This window comes from Chaetodon trifascialis, chromosome 2, assembly GCF_039877785.1.
Source record: "Chaetodon trifascialis isolate fChaTrf1 chromosome 2, fChaTrf1.hap1, whole genome shotgun sequence".
Classification (NCBI taxonomy): domain Eukaryota; kingdom Metazoa; phylum Chordata; class Actinopteri; order Chaetodontiformes; family Chaetodontidae; genus Chaetodon; species Chaetodon trifascialis.
In genome coordinates, this window is record NC_092057.1 from 16,346,617 (window position 1) to 16,368,597 (window position 21,981).

The following is a 21,981-nucleotide window of genomic DNA, read 5'->3' on the forward strand; positions in this document are numbered from 1 at the left end:
GCTTAACTTGTGTCAGCCTGACGTGTAAATAAGCTACTGTTTGCTGACATTTTGACACAATTTTATGAAGTGAGAATATATCAGCGTTGTGTTTACAACTTGGTCTGCTGTCCAAAGGTGGCCAGAACAATGACATACTGCTGCTTTAAACCTCCATATCATATCATTTCAGTGTTCAAATATTTAGTTTGTTTAGGTTGTATGTGTGTGTTTGATATGTCTTCTATGCAACGATGTTTGGAATGACAGTAAAAGCAGCTTGAACCTTACACGGCAGCCATAATTAGCCGAGAGCAACTGAACTAAGAACGGAGAGGACAAGAAGGCAGATTTTCTGAAAATGCTGACTGGATGTTTACGCATGTTGTCAATGAAGTCAGTGAGCACGATGGTCCATCTCATCTTTAAAACACCACGACCTGAAATCATATTGTCTTCTGTATTAATTCCAAGCAGTTGCATGAGTTTTAAGGACACCCTTGCAACACAAACTTTTTTTTTTTTTGGTTTATTTTCTGTTCAAACGGAGAAAATGACATAGGACCTTGACTTCGGTGGTATTGCATCGGCGTGCCCCCTCCCCCCCTCTCTCCCTCCCCCCCTCGCTCCCTCCGCATGCTCTCATCTCGTCCTGCAGGAATAGGCTCTCTTCCTCCGCCGCTGCAGCCCGACTCTGACACAACCGGCATGTCTGCAAACTGAGAGCCGCACTGTGAGACACGCAGCGAGGCACAATCCATCCTTAAGGACGCACAACTTGTGATTTCTCTCCCTGCAGGAGGAGAAGGAGCGCGGTTATTGCATTGCGACGAGAGCTTTTTTTCCGGAGGGATAGAGACTTGGAGCAGGACCAGAACAAGGTAAACGACGTCCGCGCGGGCAAAGACAGGGATGTTTGTGTGTAGCGTTACTGTACGGGACCGGATGGTGATAGGCTGGTGCACTCGGTAAAAGATGCTGATGCCTCCATGTACTTCCAAACACAGCCTGCCGCTGTGCACATATCGCACTGGCTTCTGGAAACCGTATCTAAGCTGGTGGGTGCAGTAGAATCTGACAGGGGCACGTAGCTACTGTACAGCACTGTAATTGTGCCGAAATGCTGCACCAAGCGCTGTGAGTTAAAAAAAAAAAAAAAGAAGCCTACTGTAAGGGTTCATACGAGGAGAAACTGCGGCTGCAGACGATCGTGAAGGAAACAGGAAAGCAGGAAATGATTTAAAGACGCTCAGATGAATGCTGCAGAATTCGAATTTGAGCCAATGAAGATGACCCGAGGACGAAACAGCGACGTAGAAATGAGTGCAGCAAGTTTGAAGGAGGTTTTTTTTTTTTTTTTTTTTTTTTTCCCCTGCTAGCCTTCACTGCAATGACAGGGGGATGCTGGAGATGCAGCAGAGCCACTCGTGAGGTTATGTCGTGAAAATAATGTCAAATAAATAAATAAATAAATAAATAAATAAACATTAAGGTCCATATAAAGTCATTCTTGAGCTCTGGAACTTCGAAAGACATTGCAGAAATATTATGATGAAATAGGATTTTTGAATGCACCAAATTACTCTCAGGTGTGTAAACTCACAGTTGAACACCTCAGACACAAAGTCCCAGCAATATTATAGAAACATGTGAGATCATGATAAATTGACAAGAGAGCAGTCCTGAGTCACTTTAAATCCTAAAAGAAATACTACGGGATGATTCTAGACATATCTAAAGAAATTAAATACAATAATGCTCGATGCATACTTACAATTGTGCACCATAGACCTTGTAGGAAGCACCTCTTAAGAAGTCCTTCTCCAATGTCATGTAATGCTCTTGTGGTCGGCGTGATGCTCTCCAAGGCTTATGTTCTGACACAAAATCATGCCTCCACTTGCTCATCTTTGACCCTGTCTCGCTTCACCCCTTTTTCTTTTCTTTTTCTAAATTCTGTGAGCTATTTCCACACGGGTACATCACAAGCAGGCAGGCAGTGTCAGCATAAATCCACACAAGATGGAGTGTCGGTTGTAAATCGAGGGCGCAGGTGCCTCACCAAAACTCAGGACATAGTGTTTACTGGAGGGTAAAGCGATCTTAACCCAGTTTAATCAGCCTTTTTTTGTTCCTTGGAGAAGAACTGATCACATTTTGAGGTTGTTTAACATGTAGATTCATGCTACTCAGAAAGATGAATTTAAGGGATCTAACGTATGTGAAGATTCTGTGATTATTAAAAAAAGTAGAAGTGCTGTTTCTGGGGTGGTTTTGGAGGTCTTTCGCCAAACTAAGCTCTCCGTCTGGAGGTCGTTACTTGTCTGCATCGAGCCTCATCACCATCATCCTCCTCCCCTATCCCATCAAACTCTTGTATGTGAAATCCACTGGAGTGAAGCTGCATGTCCTAACAGTGTTCATGCGGTCATAGCTTGTGTATTCTGTCCCCTGGCTGCAGGTCTGTCCCTGATAACGTGACCACTGAAGGAAGAGAACACAGAACTGCCTCATCATGAATTTTGTAATGAAAGCTGCGCTGGGAGGTGAGTAGTGTGCTGGGCTAGAGGTTGATTTAACAGCACTGCAGAGTAAAGGATTTAAAGGGCTGTTCAGCAGCGGCAGTACTGGAGGCTACTAGTGCTGGCTGGTAGTTGTGGGGATACTGGGCTGAGATAATCCATCCTGCACCAAACTCCTGGCTTCAAACATCAGCTGTGCATTCCCTCTCTTTTTCTCTGCATCGATCTTTTAAAAACGTGCCATTGATCAAATTGTTGACAGTGCCAGACTGTTATAGCCTGACGTGATCAGGATTATGGAAACCCGTTCTTGCTGTTCTTCATTTCTGCTTTTGTAAAAAGTCATTGTGACTAGGGAGTCAAATCTCTGTAAGATTGCAGCAGCAGCAGTGAGAGAGAAGAAAGGTTGACGCCCCCCGACACCCTCCCCTCCCCAGGTTTTCACAGGACACTAATAACCGGGCAGTCCAAGCCAACGGTTGGTCTCCTTTCAGGCAAGGGATATAAAGAGGGGCTATTTTGCCAAGAACTATGACTAACGTTTTTTTCATGAGACTTTTGTCCTTTAAAGCCTTCAGGTATTATCCTTTAGAATATTATCTTAGCTATTATTTGCCCCCTAATTAGTCCTCATTATAGCCCTGTAATTCATCCTCTTTGTCAGCTATAGCTTCAAGGGGAAAGGCAGGAAAGTGGCACCAGTAGTTATAATGCTGCAGCCGCACACGTACAGGTCAGCCATGCATGATGCTGAGTTGTTGTTGTCCAGATAACAGAGGTGTCAAGCAGTTACAGTTGGGATGTGGAGTTGAAGCTGAGCCCCCACTCCTCATTGGAATGCAGGGGATGCCGGCGCTGCCTCGCTCTGCATAGTTGCTGTGCCTCGAGTCTGCGCTATGAATTCTTAAATCAACTGCATTGCATTGGATGCTGGTGTTACTCCGCATAAGTCAGGCTGCACTCCGCCTGCGGACTTTGGGGATAGATTTGACAGTGTGGGTGTTTGCCTGTGTGTGTATGCGTGTGTGTGTATGTGTACTCTGCCTGTGCTGGAGTGATGTTTCATAGATACTGTATAGGACAGAGTGTGTCTGCACTGCATCTCCGGGCAAGATGAATTATGGAGGCTGCACAGGCCTACTTTAGGCTATAGATTTTTGTGTGTGAGAGAAAGATGAGAGACCACGAAAGGACGCAAGAAAGATAAACTGCTGGTATGTGTGTCTCATAATCAATATGTATGCCTATTAGAGTGATTATTCTGCTGTCAATGCATTTCCACCATAGCTGGAAGAGTCCTCGCTGTCTTTGGTTCTGGTCCATGTCCGCTGATTGGGACACAGTGACCTCTTTCCACAGAACTGTCTGTAAAAATGCTGACAGGGCAGTGGATCTTTAAAGCTCCCTGTGGGGGGAAAAATCAGATAATGATCCAAAACAATTAGTCAGTAATCAATCAGCTGAATTATCAATCTGATGGTCAGTGCCTGTAAGTCAATACATCACTGTGAGTGAAATTTGTTTTAATCAGCTAAGCTGCATAATTGGGTGTGCCTCATGGTTTAGTGGTCTAAGCTGCATAACATGTAATCATGCTGTCGTCAGTCTGATTCTGCCTGGAGGAAGTTCCCTTCCCACATTTCCTGTCTGGCTTCACCGTCGATTATCAAATAAAGGCAAACACTTAAGATCAACATATTGTTCCAATGCCTCTAAGCTGCAAAAAGAGGTCTCACCGTTTTTATTAGTCACACAGTGCCACCATGATGTTGACATTTGTGTTTTTTGAGGGAAATGCATCAGAAACTTTTGGAGTTTGCCATGAAATTTTGTACAGACGTTCATCTTCCCCAGAGGACGAATCCTACTAACTTTTGTGATACCCTGACTTTTCCTCTAGTGCCACCATGAGGTTGAAATCTGTGGTTTTGAGTGAAATATTTAGAAATATCGGATGCATGTCTTTGAAATTTAGTGCTCATGTTCTTGTTCAGTGTGTTAGATGCTCTGATGTTCCCTTGTAACATGTTTGCCTTCCTTACAACTTAAACCAACACCGATATCTTTCAAAAATAAGTAAGAGAATAAAATAAAATAAAACCAAAGAACTTGGTCACCGCCTGATATTTCATTTAGTGCCTAACTGGCTGGTGGCAAAGCTACTGTCTTCAAGCATCCCCTCGACCAGTCCCACTACTGTTGATGGCCCGGGGTCCTAGCGCCAGCCTATTGGTTCCACATGTATCCCCATGTCTCATGTGGAGCCAGGACCCTCTAACAACTCTAATGGTCTGACAGCTGACACTTCTTTTAATAAGAGGTCAACTATTTTTAAACTCAAATTGGATAAACTCTCAGTTTGATACAAGAGCTTCAGTCCTAAACCACTGTGGAGTCAATTTTAACGACCTTGTGTATATCCCTGCATCCAATGACTGTTCCCAACCACAAAGAAAGACAGTAAATCTGTTAATGGCACTTTTAAATATCAGGTCCCTCAACAGTAAGACTTTCTTAATTAATGATCTTATTTCTGAATGTCAGTTTGACTGCCTTTTTTTTCACTGAAACCTGGCTAAACACAGACATGCCTGCTGCTCTCTAAAAACTATATGTGACCCACACAGTATTACAAATGCACCATACAGCAGTGAACTTAGATATGATCAAGAAAGTTGTCTCTGAGTTGAAATCCTCTACCTGTGCTCTTGATCCCATTCCCACTACTTTTAAGAGGAGAGGTTTTAACAGTAATGAATCACTCACTGTTCACAGGCACATTCTCTACTGCTTTTAAAACTCTCTGCTCTAATTAAAACACAGTTTCAGATTGGTCTGTCTTCTCTAACTACAGAACAATCTCCAACCTGCCTTTTCTTGGTAAGATTTTAGAAAAACAGCTGACAGCTGTTTCCTCTCTGACAACAACGTGTCTGGTTTTAGGGCCCAGCACAGTGCAGAAACAGCTCTAGCCAAAGTTGTGAACGACCTCAGAATGAACAGTGATGAGAAAAGGTTGTCTGTGCTGTTCTGTCCTGTTACATATCAGTGCTTCATTCAATAGTGTAGATCAGAATATTCTGCTGGACAGACTTGAGCACTGGGTTGGTCTCTCTGACACAGCTCTTAAATGGTTCAGGTCTTATCTAGCTGGTCTATGTGGCCATGGATCATCACTGACATGTGGTGTCCTGCAGGGCTCTATCTTAGGTCAGTTCTTTTTAGTCTCTTTATGTTACCAGTTGGCAATATTATTAGAAATCATAACATCAATTTCCATAATTATGCAGATGATACCCAGCTATATATGTCTGCCAACTCAAATGACGACCACTCTATCAACAGTCTAATTGCATGTATCTCTAACATCAGCTTGTGGATGACTCAGAACTTCCTACAACTAAATCAAGACAAAACTGAGATCCTTGTTATTGGCACAAAAGTTGAAGAGGGGCTGTCTGAACACCTAAATCTATACTAAAGACAAAGGAACAGGTAAAAAAAAACTTGGTGTTATCATTGACTCAGACCTAAATTTTGATTTTGATTGTAATTGATTTGATTTAATTTCCCCCCTTTTTAAAATTGTTATTATCACACATTTTATTATCATTTCCTTTTATGTTAAGTACTTTGTGTTGCATTTTATGCATGAATTGTTCTATATAAATACATTTTATTATTATTATTATTATTATTATTATTGTTGTTGTTGTTGTTGTTGTTGTTGTTAACAATAACAATAGTGGTGATAATAATAATATAATAATGATAATAATTATACTTCTGCAAAACCAATGACATTCCCATCAGCCTCAACACTGTTGTATTGGTGCCAACTAGCATGTTAACACACTAAACTAAGGTGGTGAACATGGGAAACATTATACTGCAAAAATCATAACATTACATTTGACATCATCAGTCCAAATCAGCAGTAGATTTGCTTCATTGTCACTGAGTACCTGTTAGGTGATGAGTGTGTGGCTGAGTTTCCGTGAAAGCGAGGATGCTGCCAGTGCATTAACTAATCCTCCAAGGCTTCTTTGGTTACAGATACTTGGAAGAAACAGCAACATTTAACTGCAATGATTCAGCAGGACTCAAATCCAGAGCCATACATTTGCAGAGTTCAGATGTTTGCTGCATGCTCTTCTCTGCAGTAGCCTTATTAGGCCCTCCGTCCTGCTGCATTGACAGTAAATGGGACGCTGTACTTTTGTGTTGCCATGTTGATTATATAAAACCATCTGAGCAAACTCAGATACTTTTGGTGAAATATAAAGAAATGGCAATTACATGGCAATTAATAAAGTTTGTTAGATAAAATGAGAGCAACCGAGAGAGAAACTGTCAGTGTAAAAAAAAAAAAACAACTGTTATTGAACAAAACAGAAGATTGTCATAAATGCAAAATAAATAAATCAAATAAATAAATCAAAGATAAAATGAAACAATCTGTGAACAAATGTTTGTTGTATTTTTCAGTGTAAATTCGGTTCAGGTTTTGTTTTCAATGCCAATTTTTATTTTCAATGCCAAAATTTAAAGTCAATGTTCTAGCCCCATACAAAATAATATTGCCTTAACTTGTAGATGAAGTAGGTTTGAAATCGAAATATACTGTGTATCTTTGGTGCCCTACGTTGGGGTTTGCACACAGGCTCTAAAAAGATTCTCACCCTGTTAACAAAGATGTGTCTGTCATTGATTGAGTCATGCTTCATTCTACAGTTTTATTATTGGTCAATTGCGTGCCGTCGTTATTTGAGTGCGTCCTCATAGAAAAACAAGCATTATCATGATGTTATGACTTATATTTATATTTATGTGGTGGCCTCTAGTGGCTGCAGTAATCATGACAAGAACAAAGGAGAAAATCAGGTAGGACAGGTAGGACATAATATGCAGAGAAAGTCTACATTTGGGGGAAGGTGAGGTGGACGGATGAGTCAAGCAAACACAGAACTTTCACACAAGAGACCGCTGTTGGTGTCCCATGTGACACTGAAAGTCATCGCTGTCCCATTTTATGCTACATGATGTACGTAGTGTACTAATTTTAACGAATTACCTTTTTATAAAATTAACCAAGCATTTTCGTGTCTCAACCTAAGCAAACTGTGACCATTTCACAACATTGATGATGTGAGTATGAAGGTTGCTGGTCATCTACAGTGGATTGTTGACCTATTTCTGTTATTTGGGAGCCAGTAAAAAAGCCCCCAAGCAGCTTTTGGACCAAACCTTAAATTCATTAGCCACTGTGGTTTCCTATACATTGATTGCTTCTGGTTCTGTGCTTCATTGCTGACTTGACACTTCTCAGCTCCCAAAAGCTGAAGTTAGTTTGACAGAATGGGGGACTGTTAAGTGAAGTAGTAGTTAGGCCCAAGGCATGGAGCTCAGTCAAACCCAGAGGGCTGCAGAGCAGTCAAAAGTTGACTATATCAGCATTTACATCTGGTGTTTTTTTGTTAATGGTAGTTAAAAGCAATTTATAAGATTGAATTAGACAATAATTTCATTTCATTTCCCGTTTAAAAGCAATCCAAGCAGCCCCTGAATGACCCCACTTGAGGAAATCATTTTCCTGTAAATGAGTTTCTTTGTGGACTTCCGTATCCATATCATGGATGTATGGATAAAGGGTGTTGTACAAAGTGTAAAAAAGCCCTTTGAGTCAAATCAGTGATTTGTGTTTTGGGTTATATAAGTACAATTGACTTGAGTTGAAAAAAGAAGGGAGACAGTTCTTGTGTTGGAGAGCTAACTGAAGACGCAGATATGCATAGGATCACTAACTCATTTCCTCTCTCTTGGCTGACACCAGAAGTGGAAAATGTATGTGCTCTCTGGATAAGACCCTTAATGGCTTGTTACTGTGCTGTGTATATTTAAAATAGCTTATGACACTGAGTGGCCCAGTCTTGAAGCTTAGTGGGAGACTCAAAGGAAAAGCATATTTCATTTTTCATCCTTTTGGAGGCTTCCCAGTGCAACCCTTGACAGTGTTTTTTTGTTTTTGCAAAATGCTGCAGAAATGACGTGCTTGTAGAAAGTGTTTTTGGAAAGCTTGACACTGCTGTAACTTGCAAAAGACAGAAAATACAAGTGAGCCAAAGTAGACTGCAGTGTTTTGCATTATTTGCTGCTTACTGCTCAGTGTTCTGGATCCATTCTTTTTTATATTAAACAATAAGACTGATGGTATTCTATGTATATATTTATTGTCGTGAAATCCCATGAAATCTCAAACCTGTTATTCCATTACCTCATATATTTACTCCTCTGTGCCATAGACTTCCACTGTTGTCCAAAAATTATTATTATATCGTTAAAAACACATCAGCCGGTCGTATTGTTGCACTAGGCAACATATTCTGTCATTACAGTGTACATATACTCTGTAGTTTACCTTGAGTCAGTCCCACACATGCTGTTCTGTGCTGCTGTGCAGTATTCTTCATCTTCAAATAAAACCTGAACGCCCCATCATTGTAACAAGAGTATAATAACAGTTTTTCTATCCTGCATTCAGATATTACAACTCTCACTTTAACATATGCTGTCAAAAATTCTAACCTATTTTTTTTATTTTTTATCATTATTAATTCTTTACATCATATGTCGACATTCAGGCTGTTAGAGAGAACGTCAATTGGGTGACATTTTCAGTGTGACAAAGCTGTGTGATTTTAGGTGAAATGAAAACAGAAGAAACCTTGAGATGTTCCTCCCTCACCTCGTCTCCTCAAAGTACAGATAATCACATTTAGCAGCACTCTTCTATGATTGGCTGAGGGAATCAGGTCTTCATCGCTTGATTGGTTTGCGGGGTTACAGCTGGCACACACACAAACACACACACGCACAGGCACTTCTTGTATATTACTGCAGCAAATCAAATTCTATTCATCTAACTGACCTTGAGCTCCTCCTAGAGTACAATGTTTGTGTGTCTACACGTGTGTGTTTGACTGTATGTCCACGGTCTATAAATAATGCATTCAACCATCTACAGTTAGTTCAAAAATGGTGAGAAACACTGACAGAAGGAGAGAGAGAGAGTTATATTAGCAACCAAAGGTCTATTACCTTTATATAAATGTTTTTTGTAAACACAGGCTATATACATTTCTTATACAAAAAAAAAAAAAAAAAAAAAAGTGATTACTTTTGGTATTAACACTTACTGCAACTAAAGGACGCTCATCTCCAGATTATTTTCTTGGACCAAGTGAAGAATTAATCCCAACGCCATGAGATCAGTTCACTTTTTTAGATGGATGTCTTTTGATGAACAATATTCAGTAGTCCATATTGAAACAAGGCAGAACAAGAAGATGACACTTGACCAAATGCACATTCATTAAACATTTAGACTTAATTTTAAACAGTCGCAGTGCTGATGTTTCTCTTGTTTGGGACGAAAGAGGACTAAAATCTAAAGCCGTCCTATGGGCCGCAAAACCCCAAAGTACTAGCATGTTGGATGGAACGAGCAACATAGTGATACATTTTCTAGTTAAAGACCTTTATCAGTAATGGAGCTGAGGGTTATGCTACAGAAAACCCCTGGGCTGGAACCATGAATGTGTTCAGCGAACATCAATGTATGATGTAAGAGGATAACATAGTCCATAATGGGAAATGTTGATGTTTTCAAAGGTTGACAAAAAAGAAAAAAAGTCACTGAAAATATCTATATACAATAGATAAAGTGGAAATTTTGACCTGATGGTGGCGCTGCCTTGGTTGGTGCATTGTTGTTTTTTTGCATGTTCCCTTGTGGTCAAAATCTCCACAGAGGCTACCTTTAAACGTCACCGCTACCAGTGCAAGTAGTACCACGACTGGATTAAACGACTTGCTAAGATGACTCAACTTCCTAGCATTTTCGTTGGTTTACCACCCTGCCAGCCTGCAGACAGCTGTCAGGAGTCTCTAGATAGGGTTTAAAGGTTGGAAAGAAAGAAGACATGCAGCCCACGCCAAAAACTGGCACTCAGAAAGTAGTGCTGTATAAATCACCAGAGCAACGACAAGTGTTGATGGCTGCTGGACTGAAACTGTCTTATTTGCTCCATAATGCACATTAGCCTGACTGGAGACCCCGAGTGAGACACAATCACAGAGGCTCTCTCCTCTGAGCATCCCGTGGACAGCTGAGATACACACTAACCTAATGCTGAGGTGTCGGCCAGTCCCAGGATACAAGAACGAATCCATATTGGTTTGATGACAGTGACACAGACATTGAACAACTAAGAAAAAAGAAGCAGGAAGCCGTCTGTGCAGCATGTTCTTCCCTGACAGATCCTTCACTCCTCATGACCACATGTCAGCAGCTGTACTGCAGCAGCAGAGGTGAGTCCCAACCTTTTCTGGTGGAAACTTGGGTGACGCAGGGATGCAACATTGTTCCCCACCTTATTTTAAGTACAGATTTTTCCATCTTTGTTTGCAGTTCCCTGCCACCTGGTATTCAAAGTTTGTCCAGAGCAGATGGCTCGTCAACAGATTCAAATCCAAGACCAAACTTTCCATGATGAAGCTGCAGTGCGCTGATGATGAAGCTGTGTTTGTCCAGTCAGAACAAGAACTGTAGAAGGGTTCAACAGCATTTTATTTAGTTGAAGTCCAGTTTTGAAGCCTCTTACTGAATTCATCCATCCATTTTCTATACCGCGTATCCCTTTCGGGGTTGCGGGGGGTGCTGGAGCCTATTCCAGCCGTCAACAGGCGAGAGAACCAGTCGCCAGTCGATCACAGGGCACAAACAAACAACCATTCACACACACACCTAGGGGCAATTTTTACAGTCACCAATTAACCTAATGAGCATGGTCTGTGGGAGGAAGCCGGAGTGCCCGGAGAGAACCCACACATGCACGGGAAGAACATGCAAACTTCACACAGAAAGGCCCGACCGGGGAATTGAACCGGCAACCTTGTCGTTGTGAGGCACTAGCTGCTGCGCCACCGTGCAGCCCTTACTGAATTCAAATACCACAAATATAACATGAAGAGTGTTACTATAATGTCACTACTATATAAAAATACTGCCTTTGTTTTTCTAGAGAGAAATTTCTGATGGCAGGCGGCCTCTCACCCTTAACCTTCCTTTCCCTTCGATTAAAAAGACGACCTGTATTTCTTAGACTGTAGGTCAAGAGGGCGAACTTGCATTTGTGAACTGAAATCCCGGTGCAAAATAAAGCTGTCTCCCTTTGAACCCTGCTTGATGCATTGTGCAAAGCTGCTCCACCTGAGGGAAATTATAAGCAAACTCAAAGCATAGCTGCCAGCAATTACGCAGCAGAACAACAGTGCGCACACTTTCTCCGCCACATTTTTTTTCTGCTGTAAGCTGTGTGAAGACAATGGTCTCTGTCCTGAAGGCCAAACCTAGATCTTTATACTCATCCGCTTTCCCACCACACTGTGGATTTAGAGAGGGATTTGCCTGAGAGCCTTGAGTGGGGAAAAGAGTAGATAAGTAGTGTTTATCTGATGTTGTCAAAAGTTCAAGCACTGAGAGAGTTAGCTGAGGTTAGTCTTCTTTCCTTCTTTCCCTCAAGACTTTGGATTTAACAAAGATTTTAGAAAGGAACTTTCGGGAGGGAAGGATTAGCGAGATGACACCTTTTATCTAAGCAGTGAAGCAATGTCCAAGTATCGGGAGAAGAATCGTAGAACTGCTGTACCTCTGCTGGCAAAGTTTGGAGGGAGGTTGCTGCCACAGGAAAAAGCCTTTGGTGGGAGGACTCAATGTCCTAAACCAAGGGAGTTTGTTTATTCAGTGGTGTTATCGCATTACATTCATGTGTGGGAAACCCAGTGTTCAAGACCTTAACTCCTAAACAGCACTGGCATTTTATTTTGTCTATGTGTCAAATTCCACACAAATATATGTGTAAACTGATGACTCATCTATTATAATGTCAGTAACACAAAAATGATGAAGGGAGGTGAAAGACCAACCTGTCAGCTTTCAATTACAGGCTTTTATCGGCTTATGTATTGAGTGTCATTCCCACTACAAACTTATACCGTATGCAGGGATAAAGAGTAGAGACACTTTAATCAAAAACATAGCCCGACACAGCTTATGTGATGCCTGAGAGCTTAATAGAATTATTCTGGTTTGAAAGGACATTGCTGTATCTCTAAAATGGCTCACAAAGCAGGAGCCAGAATCATACATAGCTCAATATAACTCGGCTTTGTCTCCCAGGATCCTTTTTTTTTTTTTTTTTTTTTTTTTTTTTTTAAACATTTGAACAAAGACAATCTGAATGTGCTAATAAGATTTTGTGAAACCAGACCAAGTTTGTTTTGGTTTGTCACATTGTCGTGAAAAGTGGTGCTTTAGGGCTTTTTTGGGCTGTGCATGGTAAGGGAATTGTTTGACAATGAGGCTTAGCCGGTTGTGAGTCAGTGCTCCACATACAGGACTCAGTAACAGTGTTTACATGGACGCTGTTGAAGATATTCAGGTACCCAGATGATCATAAGCTGATTGTGAACCCTGTTTGCAGTATTTCAGATAAGCTCTTGCTCTGGCTCTGAGGAATGATAAACATTAGGTTTTATTTGGACTTTCACAGCATGTGCAAGCTCATTGTTTGACTGACTAAACCATGGATCAAAACGAGGGCATGTCAGTGAACAGTGCACCATTTCTCAGCTGTGAACGCTGATACTTAATTGGTCCAATTTGAATTCCTGGTCCTGTTTGCGTATATCAGCAACTGACAGGAAACTTGGATGCAAGCTGTTTCCTAGCAACGCAATTAAGATAAAATGGACTCTATACAGTAGGCCTATGCATGGATGTGGGGCAAGTGGTGATTAAAGTGGCAAATAAACAGACTTGAACAGGGATCTTAAATATTGTTTGCATGTAAATGTTACCGTTACTGCTGAGTCAGAGCGGATATTTTGCGTAGATGATGCGCAGCCACACGCACATACATTTGAACGCATACTGTAATCTATTCAAACACTCATGAAAGGTAATTGCTCAGCGTCACACGAAGTAATATATGAGAGCCTAAAATGGAACTAAGCAATTATTTATATCCATGTGTGCACATAGGGCCGCTCACTGTACATGAGCTTTGGCTCTATTCATCCCACTCTTCCTCAGTTTCTCTCTCTCTCTCTCTCTCTCTCTCTCTCTCTCTCTCTCTCTCTCTCTCACTCACTCACTCACTCACACACACACACATACACACACACACACCTGTAAGAGAGCAAAGATAGCATATCGTGGTCAGGCAGATATTGCTATGTCAGCGTCTCTGTGCTGTTCATCAAATGCTGATACAGCGATACCACAGTTTGCTTTGGATGTCTCTCTGACTTTCTTTCAATTCTGCCTCTTTCACTGACATCAGAGTGGCTCATTAATGTGATTGATCTATTGTTTTATTTATTTTCTATTCGCTTCACATCTGGGGTGCTGAGCCCTCACTACTGTGGTGTGTTCTGCAATTCCTGGAGAACGCCTATCCATCAAACAATGCGGCCTGCACAGTGGCGGAAACACCACTGATTGCAAATCAGTTTCAAGCCTCAATTGGTGGCCATCTTCTTTGTCTCTTCAGCCATTTTGTTTATCATGCTGTCCCATTTCTTTGACTGCGTATTAGGCTGCAAACTATGAATATACAGTATTTTAAGATGGATGAAGTGTCCACAGATTGTGGCCCACTCAGCAGCTGCTGCTGTGCATTTTTTTTTCTGTCTTGATGGTGCTCCTTATATATCTTTGCATTATTCCAAACATACCATCAGTTCTCTGTCTACATAGATGAAGAACTTGTCCAGCCAATAAAATTGCTTCATTTAAAACCATATTTGCATAAAGCAGTCAAGTCAACCCACATTAGCAGGTTAAGGTGCACTGCTAACGGCAGTTTGCACAATAGATAGCTAATTAGCTGCTCAGCTGCAGAGCATTAAACAGGATGTAAATACGTACCAGCAAATGTCACTTTGGTATGTTTGGATGCTGATGTGGTCCTAACTCTCCAGTACCGCTAACAAAACACTGTCTGCCCATGATGGCGCAAGTTTGTTTACTTGTCTGTCATCATTAGCCTGCCAGCAGCCGTCAATCAAGAACCAACACGTTCTAACACGTTTAACTAGATAAAGATGGTTTATTGTTTGATTTGAAAATAATGTTTTGCACAGTGCTGCGTCGTCACCGGTATATGTAACAGAGAGGAGCTCCAGAACTCAGTTGTACGCACCTCATTCTCTTTTTATAGACTGCAGTTTTCCTAATGTTTTTATTTCATTTTCTCCTCCATTGCTCTTGCACTCATCCCTTCCCACTTCATCCTTTCCTCTCCTCTGTCTCTCCTGTCTTTTATCTCCCCGCGTTTTGCTGCAGTTCGTGTTATTTTATGCTGATGACTCAAAATACTAACGATACCGGGGGCAGCTGCAGACTGAACCCTGTCTTTCTTTCTCGGTTGCTTGCGTTCTCTCCTCAGATGCCCTTTGTCTTGCCTCTCAACCTTTCCCTCCTCCTCCACCTCCTCCTCGTCTTCCTCCCATTCTCAATCTCCTTTTCATCCTTTCCTTTGCACCTAACCTCCCTTCTTTTCGTCTCCCTTCAATTTGTCACTTTCTTCTCATCACTCCCTCCATTTTTCCCTCCCTCCATCTTTTCAGCTGTCACACTCTCTGCCTCCCTCTCTCTCTCCGGTCCCACAGAAACTGCTGGGTAATCCCACTAACTGGAACAGCTCAGTTAATTGGACTCAATAGTTTCTGACAGATTCTCTCCCTCTCCTCATGCTCTCCTTGCTTTTCTAAATATGTCTTGTTTGGCACAGTATTCAGCAGTGCACTGACTCCATATCTCCCTTGTCCTTCTTTCCTCTTATCTTTTCCCCCTCCTCTTCACTACTTATCTGCTCCTGCCTTTGCCCCAAATCCTCCAGACCACTGGCTTTGCTCCTCATCTTTTTCTTTTCTGTTGATGCTCGGCGACAGGTTTCCCTTGTTTCTCTTATTCTTGTTTGCAGCACTCAGCATTTTTCTGCCTCGGCATCACGAGGCATTATTTCATGGGATGTGTAACTCCTACAGGGACAGTAAGAAGGCTTGCGTAAGACATATTCCAGAGCTTGTGCCTTGTTGTATAATAGTCAAAACTTGCTATCTTATCAGTTATTATACAGCAAGTCTCCACTAGTAAATCTGCTTTACTGTGTGTGTGTGTGTGTTTCTCAGTACATGTTGCTTGATCTGATCATTTAAAATTATACACCAACAGTCTGATGCACAAACATGGCCTGGTCTATAGTCCCTCCGTCTGATATCATGGCTGTCAAGACAGTTAAACAATTTCTAGGGCCACCTAGCACTGTTGCAAATTCAGATCCTCAGGGATTTTGCTACCTTTAAGGACACCAAAGTCATGTGGTCACTTACTGTATATTTCTGGACATTTGGAGTTTTTAAGAGCAAAAGAAATGGAAAAAAAGTTTTGATTTTCCATCAAAATTATATTCCTGGCATTGTAGAGAGGTCTTTAGACCTTCACGTGTGTTTGTTGTTTTCTAGAGGGGTGGGGTCACGCTGCTTGGGGCAATGTGGACTCATGACAGTCTTGGCTATGACACTGGAAACCATTTGCTTTGCATGCATGAATGAGAAGAGCAACACTTGTCCACTTCTTTTCTAAACCGCTCTGGTGCTGTGCAGGTATCAGAGGGGACACTGGGCATGTACCAAGTATGGGGAGTCTCCAATCAGCCTGTCAAGGATGGAGGTGTCAGCAAATGTTAAGTCAGATATTTAAAAACATAACATCCGATTCTAATTATACTTGTCACATATTCAATTGCACAAGTAGAATGTGCAGTGAAATGCTTTGTCACCACTGACAGTAGATTGTGCTAAATTGATTAGTTGACAGGGAGCAAAAAAAAAAAAAAAAAAAAAGGAGTATATTGTTAAGGGACTAAGGAAATGGCTGGACTCCAAATGCAGACACAGATTTAGATGGTTTGAATAATAAAAGGATTTATTGTCACAGAAGGGAATATTGATCACTGGAGACAATCTGTGCAGATCCAGGAAGGAGCAGGCAGGCAGGTGAGGTGAGTCAGCAAGACTTCAGGTGGCGGACTGGAGCTGGGCAGACTTGGCAGGTAGATACAAGAGGAGACAATCCTGAGACACAAGGAGAGCAGACTTAATCCTCAGAAACAGGCAAGGCAAAAACTAGGAGGAGAGCTATGTGGCCAAGACATGTTATCAGGCTAGTGAGTACAACAGTCCAGCAAAGACTGGTGAGGAGATCCGGGTTTTATCCTGTGGCTGGTGATTAAGGATTGGCTGCAGCTGTGGCGGCTGATTAGCAGGAGGAGCAGATGTAGGTGAGCCATGCTCGAGGAGGAACCGCCCTATCTAGACACACACACACACACACACACACACACACACACACACACACACACACACACACACACACACACACACACACACTCACAAGACACCGAACATAAGTCTGAGATAAAAAACAAACAAAGGAGATTAAAGTACAACACGTTAGTTTTAACTGAAATGACTCTCAACAGGGAGTTTTAGGATACAGTAAAGAACAAAATGCATTCAAATAAAGCAACAGGGGTTTTACAACATACAGAAGTGAGAATTTCACTGAGCTGTATGTTAGATAAAATGTATTTGTACTACAAATGAGATGACGTGATTTCATGAAAAAGATGCTCAAGCTGCAGTGTCCCCAGAGCCCATTCATCTGCTTGTCTTGTGTCTGACTTCAGTCTCTCTTAGCTTGTTTCTCTCTCTGCGTCTTACAGACCAATTCAGTAGTTTGACATATCGATTCTAGGCCCCTGCTCAAGCTGTCATTGTGGCCCGTTTTTCTTTTTTTCCTCTCTCTCAGGAGGTCCTCCTGATGTGGGCAAGATGCTGGGAGGGGAGGAGAAGGAGGAGGATCCCGACGCAGCGAAGAAAGAGGAGGAGCGACAGGAGGCGCTGAGGCAGCAGGAGGAGGAGAGGAAGGCCAAATATGCCAAGATGGAGGCTGAGAGGGAAAGCATGAGGCAAGGCATCAGGGATAAGGTATGACAGACAACATGCTGCCTGACAACCCAACAAGTGAAATTCATTAACCCAACACAAGGAGCCGAGTCAATCCAGCATCAACGCAAAGAATATCCAAACAGGGAATACGTTCAAGAGTCATTTTCTAATGACGGGTGGTAGCAGAAATTGTGAAAACTAAAAAGGAGAAAAAGAAAACAAACAAGCAGGAGTAAAAATCTATAGACAGTGTCTCATTCCTGTGAGAGGTTTGGATGGTTTCGCATGCCGCCTTGTCTTTTGATGTTTAAGTAGCTTCTGAAGGCTTCACATCTTTTCTGCATGACAGCAAAACTCTTTTTATAACAGGCCTGTGTTTGAATTATCACACTATTTTTGTTTGCTTTTGTATTATTTTTAACCTTCTGAGATCAGAAAACACATCATTGGAGCATCAGGAAGGATTTGGACAGAACTGGGAGAAGTAGAACAAAATGCGGAGCCGTGATTAATCACAATACGTTCGACTGTTTGGATGAAAATTCTTGTGCAGTAACTGTTTGGGTAACTGTTGGGGATGTTCAATGTACAATATGATATTTCTGCATTATGGAGCTGTTGGACAGGTTTCAAAATATTTTTTTTTTGCATGTGTATGTTCATTGTATTTCTGTCTCAAACACAATATCCAGTTATGAATTTTGCGTTCTGGATCAGCATTAGGATAATGTTTATTTTTCTGTCTGCTTTGGGCACAGCTGCAGTCAGTGCGAGCTCACACTCAGACAGTGCTCGCTTTAAAGTCCTTTCTCCACAGACGTGAGGCTGCCGGGCTGCTGTGGTGGTAAAGGCTGCAGTGGAACCACTTCACTGCAGAGACAGTGTGAAAGACAGACAGTCTGTGGGTGGGGCAAGTCTGAAGGGAGTACTGTGAATCAGTGGGATGAAAAGTGGCACTCCCCCCCGGTTCCTTACCTCTTCTATTCTTCGTAAGTTCTCCCAGTGGAGAACAAAGAGCGAGGAACAACTCTCAGAGCGCTTGTTACTGAAAGGTTTCTGTCAGCTTCCTCCACAGCTTTATCCCGTTGTGCCAGATACTGTGAGAAATGTCCATATTATAGCTGATGTCTGTAAATGTGCACACGTTCAGCAGTGTGACAGATGACAGACAAATAGTGTCAAGTGTAAAGCTGTTTCCTCCAGTAGGGAAATTTAATGTCAGTGGCATCGTTAACCACAAGTGCCACCTCATAAACATGATAACAATCCCTGATGCAAGCTGACACTAATGATGTTTCTTTTTAAAAAGTCTTATCTCTCAAAATCTGCCTGTGGTAAAGAGGCTTGACAAGTCCAAAATTCCACCTCTCCTCAACGCATCTTTGCAAGCGACAGATTTCAAAGATGGTGTGATTTTTTTTGTTGCGTGCTTTTGTCAAACAAACACATCCTGCAGAATTCTGACATGCGCTGTCATAGTGTGAACATTGAAAAGCAGCACAAGACATCTACTCTGTTTTTTGATGCATTCCAAAATATTGCTTTGCTGAAAGGCGCAGACAAGAGCAAGATAACGAGAAATGAAGATGAAGGGTTAGCAGCTGCTCACAACACAAAACCAGGGAAAGGCTCCATGGGATGGGTGAAACATAGTTCAGTAGAATATATACAGAATACACTGAAGTTATTGTAATAGTATCAAATAATCAGTGAATTTTGGATAACTAATATGTTGTAAAATGATCAAAATCTGTCAGCTTTCAAGAAAACACCAATCTTAACATTTGTGTGCCTGCAATATAAGATCCTATAATTATGGTGTTTTCTTAAATGTCCATTCAATTGGTTATGTTCTGCAACCTCACTGCTGTATGCCTGTAAATCTTTCACCCTGGTCCTTTAACCTGCATTTCTTTGTGTCCTTCACTCTTCTAACTTCCAAATATTTCTATTTCTGGGGTGTTTGACCACCAGTATGGCTTGAAAAAGCGCGAGGAGGCTGAGGCAGAGGCAGCAGCTGCTGCGGAGGAGCCCGCCGCCGGCAGCTTGACCCGACCCAAGAAGGCCGTGCCGGCCGGCTGCGGTGACGAGGAGGAAGAGGAAAGCATCATGGACACAGTGATGAAATACCTGCCAGGCCCACTGCAAGACATGCTGAAGAAGTAGGCTAGCTTGCTCGCTAATGCTAACGTTATCTAGCTTAGTTCACAGGCTGCATTCACAAGGTTGGCTTAAATCAGGGTTTTTTGTTCAATAGATATGACAGATATGAACTTTGCTCTGGACGTACATAAAATGAAGTTTTATCCAGTGTGGTTTTTTGGTGTTGGACAAATCAAAGCTTTTTGGCGGGGAAAGGAATCAGATGTGAACCAGCAGTGTGAACTGTAGCCATTGGACTAAACTAGGTTCACCAGCCAGGTGAACGTTAGCTTTACTGAGGTTTATGTTAGCTGTGTTCCACTAATGAAGCTAACGACAAACAGAGAGGCTAAAAACACTATGTTAGATGGTCTATCCTTCTAGTCTGAGACGTTTTAAACTCCTTTTCCTCTCCTCTGTGACAGCTGCAGAGCCTCTCGCAGCACTGAAAAATAACATCCCTGTTCACTCAATTTGTATATAAATAAAAGAATACAGTACATTACAAGCCCCAAGATGGGCATACAATCATAAAACTATATGAAATGAATATACTAACTGTGTGTCTGTCTCTAAAATTAAGAAAAAAAATGTGATAACTTGATAAGCCATATTTTAAAAAGGAAATTTAAAGACTACTGTTGTGTGCTCCTAAAGCTCCTGTTTTGTGTTCGACCATGTCTGAAATTTATGTCAAACTTTTTGCACACAGTGTTACACAATCTGTCGGACCCGTCGACTGTCTCCCCTGATGCCCAACATCAAAGTGTAATAACATTCATGTAGTGTAGTGTTTAGAAATGTTTCTATTCCCCTGTTCAGTGCGTCTCCTTCTTACGTCTTGCATGCCATTTGTCTGGACAAGTTTGTTGTGTGAATATGTACCAACTCACTCCCCCCCACCCCCTTTTATCCTCTTCTTTATCATGCAAAAAATATTATGGCAATAACTCCTAAGTTTAGGTGTGTTTTCACTACCATGTCGATATAACCGTTAATGATATAAGTAATAAAAAAAAAGATGTATGCATTCAGGAAATTTCATTTACAGGTTTGCAGGATTTTTCTTTTTTTTTGTGGTCTCTTTGTTTTGATGAAGAATGACTGTGTAGCCGTTCGTACAACAGCCAAAACCTTAAGCTTTCAGCCATAAAACCCAAACTTACACTATATATATTATTAATATCAGGATCTACTGCTCTGTAGAGAACACTGAATGAATCTGTATGAATAAATAAGACATATGTGTTTTGATTTGTAAGCTATAATAAGCAGTATTAACTTGAGCGTGAACTACAAATGTGGATTTTGCATCATGTGAAGATTTGCAAGAAAGAGACCACTCTCTCTCAACACACACACACACACACACACACACACACACACACACACACACACACACGCACTCCGATTTTGTTCGACAGCAAAACCAGAAGTGTTTTAAAAGAAGGCGTGGAGTGATGCTTTATTCAGTTCTCCTTAATGTTGGTTTAGGTGTGAGAATGAGCCGCTGATGCCATGAGCAATAAAGGATTATCATGTATGTTTCTGCCTGAGATTCAATAAAAACTTACAACCTTGTTCACAGACATAAAAGATGTGTGATCTTCTGTTCTCTGTGCTGTGGGGTTGGCTTCAGAGCAGATGGAGAGTGAAAGATAGAGCAGCCAACACACTTATCCTGTCCTTTATTCTGGTTTCAATTCTTAAACTCAGGCCGATATAAAAGGGAGTTTGAGGCCTTTTTCAAAGCAGGATTTTGGAATGTCACAGGCGGAAAAAAAGCTGTAAAAAAAGCTGTAGATAATAAAATTTAGCTGCTCTTTCAAGGTCTTGGTGTTATATACTTGAATAGAACGGAGCTATCATTAAGGCTATAAGTAACACCTGCACTTTTATTTCCATGAAAAAAGCCAATTGTAAAGAACTTTGGGTCTGATTAATATTTTCTTACTTCCCAGAGATTTGGAGAAAATAATATCTTAACTGAAAATATTTTTTCATTTAAAATATTTTTTGAAAATGTCCTTTCTTCTCTTCAGCAAAAGAATAATAAATGATCTCTCTTGTGGAGTTAGAGATAATCATGGTCTTACTATGTTTTCTGTTTTATTTCATCATATTTTACTTATTTATGTTTATGTTTATTTATGTTTCTTTGTGTCCACCTCCTCACACTCAGTACATCAATGAGTTAAAATAAAGGTTGAATGAATGAATATAAAAAAAAAAGTCACTGTGCAGACATCCTGACATGCTG

General features: G+C 41.3%; 2 protein-coding genes across 2 annotated transcripts in view; both read left to right on the forward strand.

Annotated features, from left to right (window-relative positions):
* shoc2 (SHOC2 leucine rich repeat scaffold protein) overlaps nucleotides 1–21,981 on the forward strand; it is a 370,366-nt gene that overhangs the window by 345,978 nt on the left and 2,407 nt on the right. The gene's annotated exons all lie outside the window — the stretch shown is intronic.
* Nucleotides 401–21,313, forward strand: cplx2a (complexin 2a). The gene is made up of 4 exons (XM_070981053.1): nucleotides 401–860; nucleotides 2,441–2,525; nucleotides 17,440–17,618; nucleotides 19,554–21,313. Exons 2-4 carry the CDS (start codon nucleotides 2,495–2,497, stop codon nucleotides 19,743–19,745), a joined length of 402 nt encoding a protein of 133 aa, XP_070837154.1. The 5' UTR covers nucleotides 401–860; nucleotides 2,441–2,494; the 3' UTR covers nucleotides 19,746–21,313.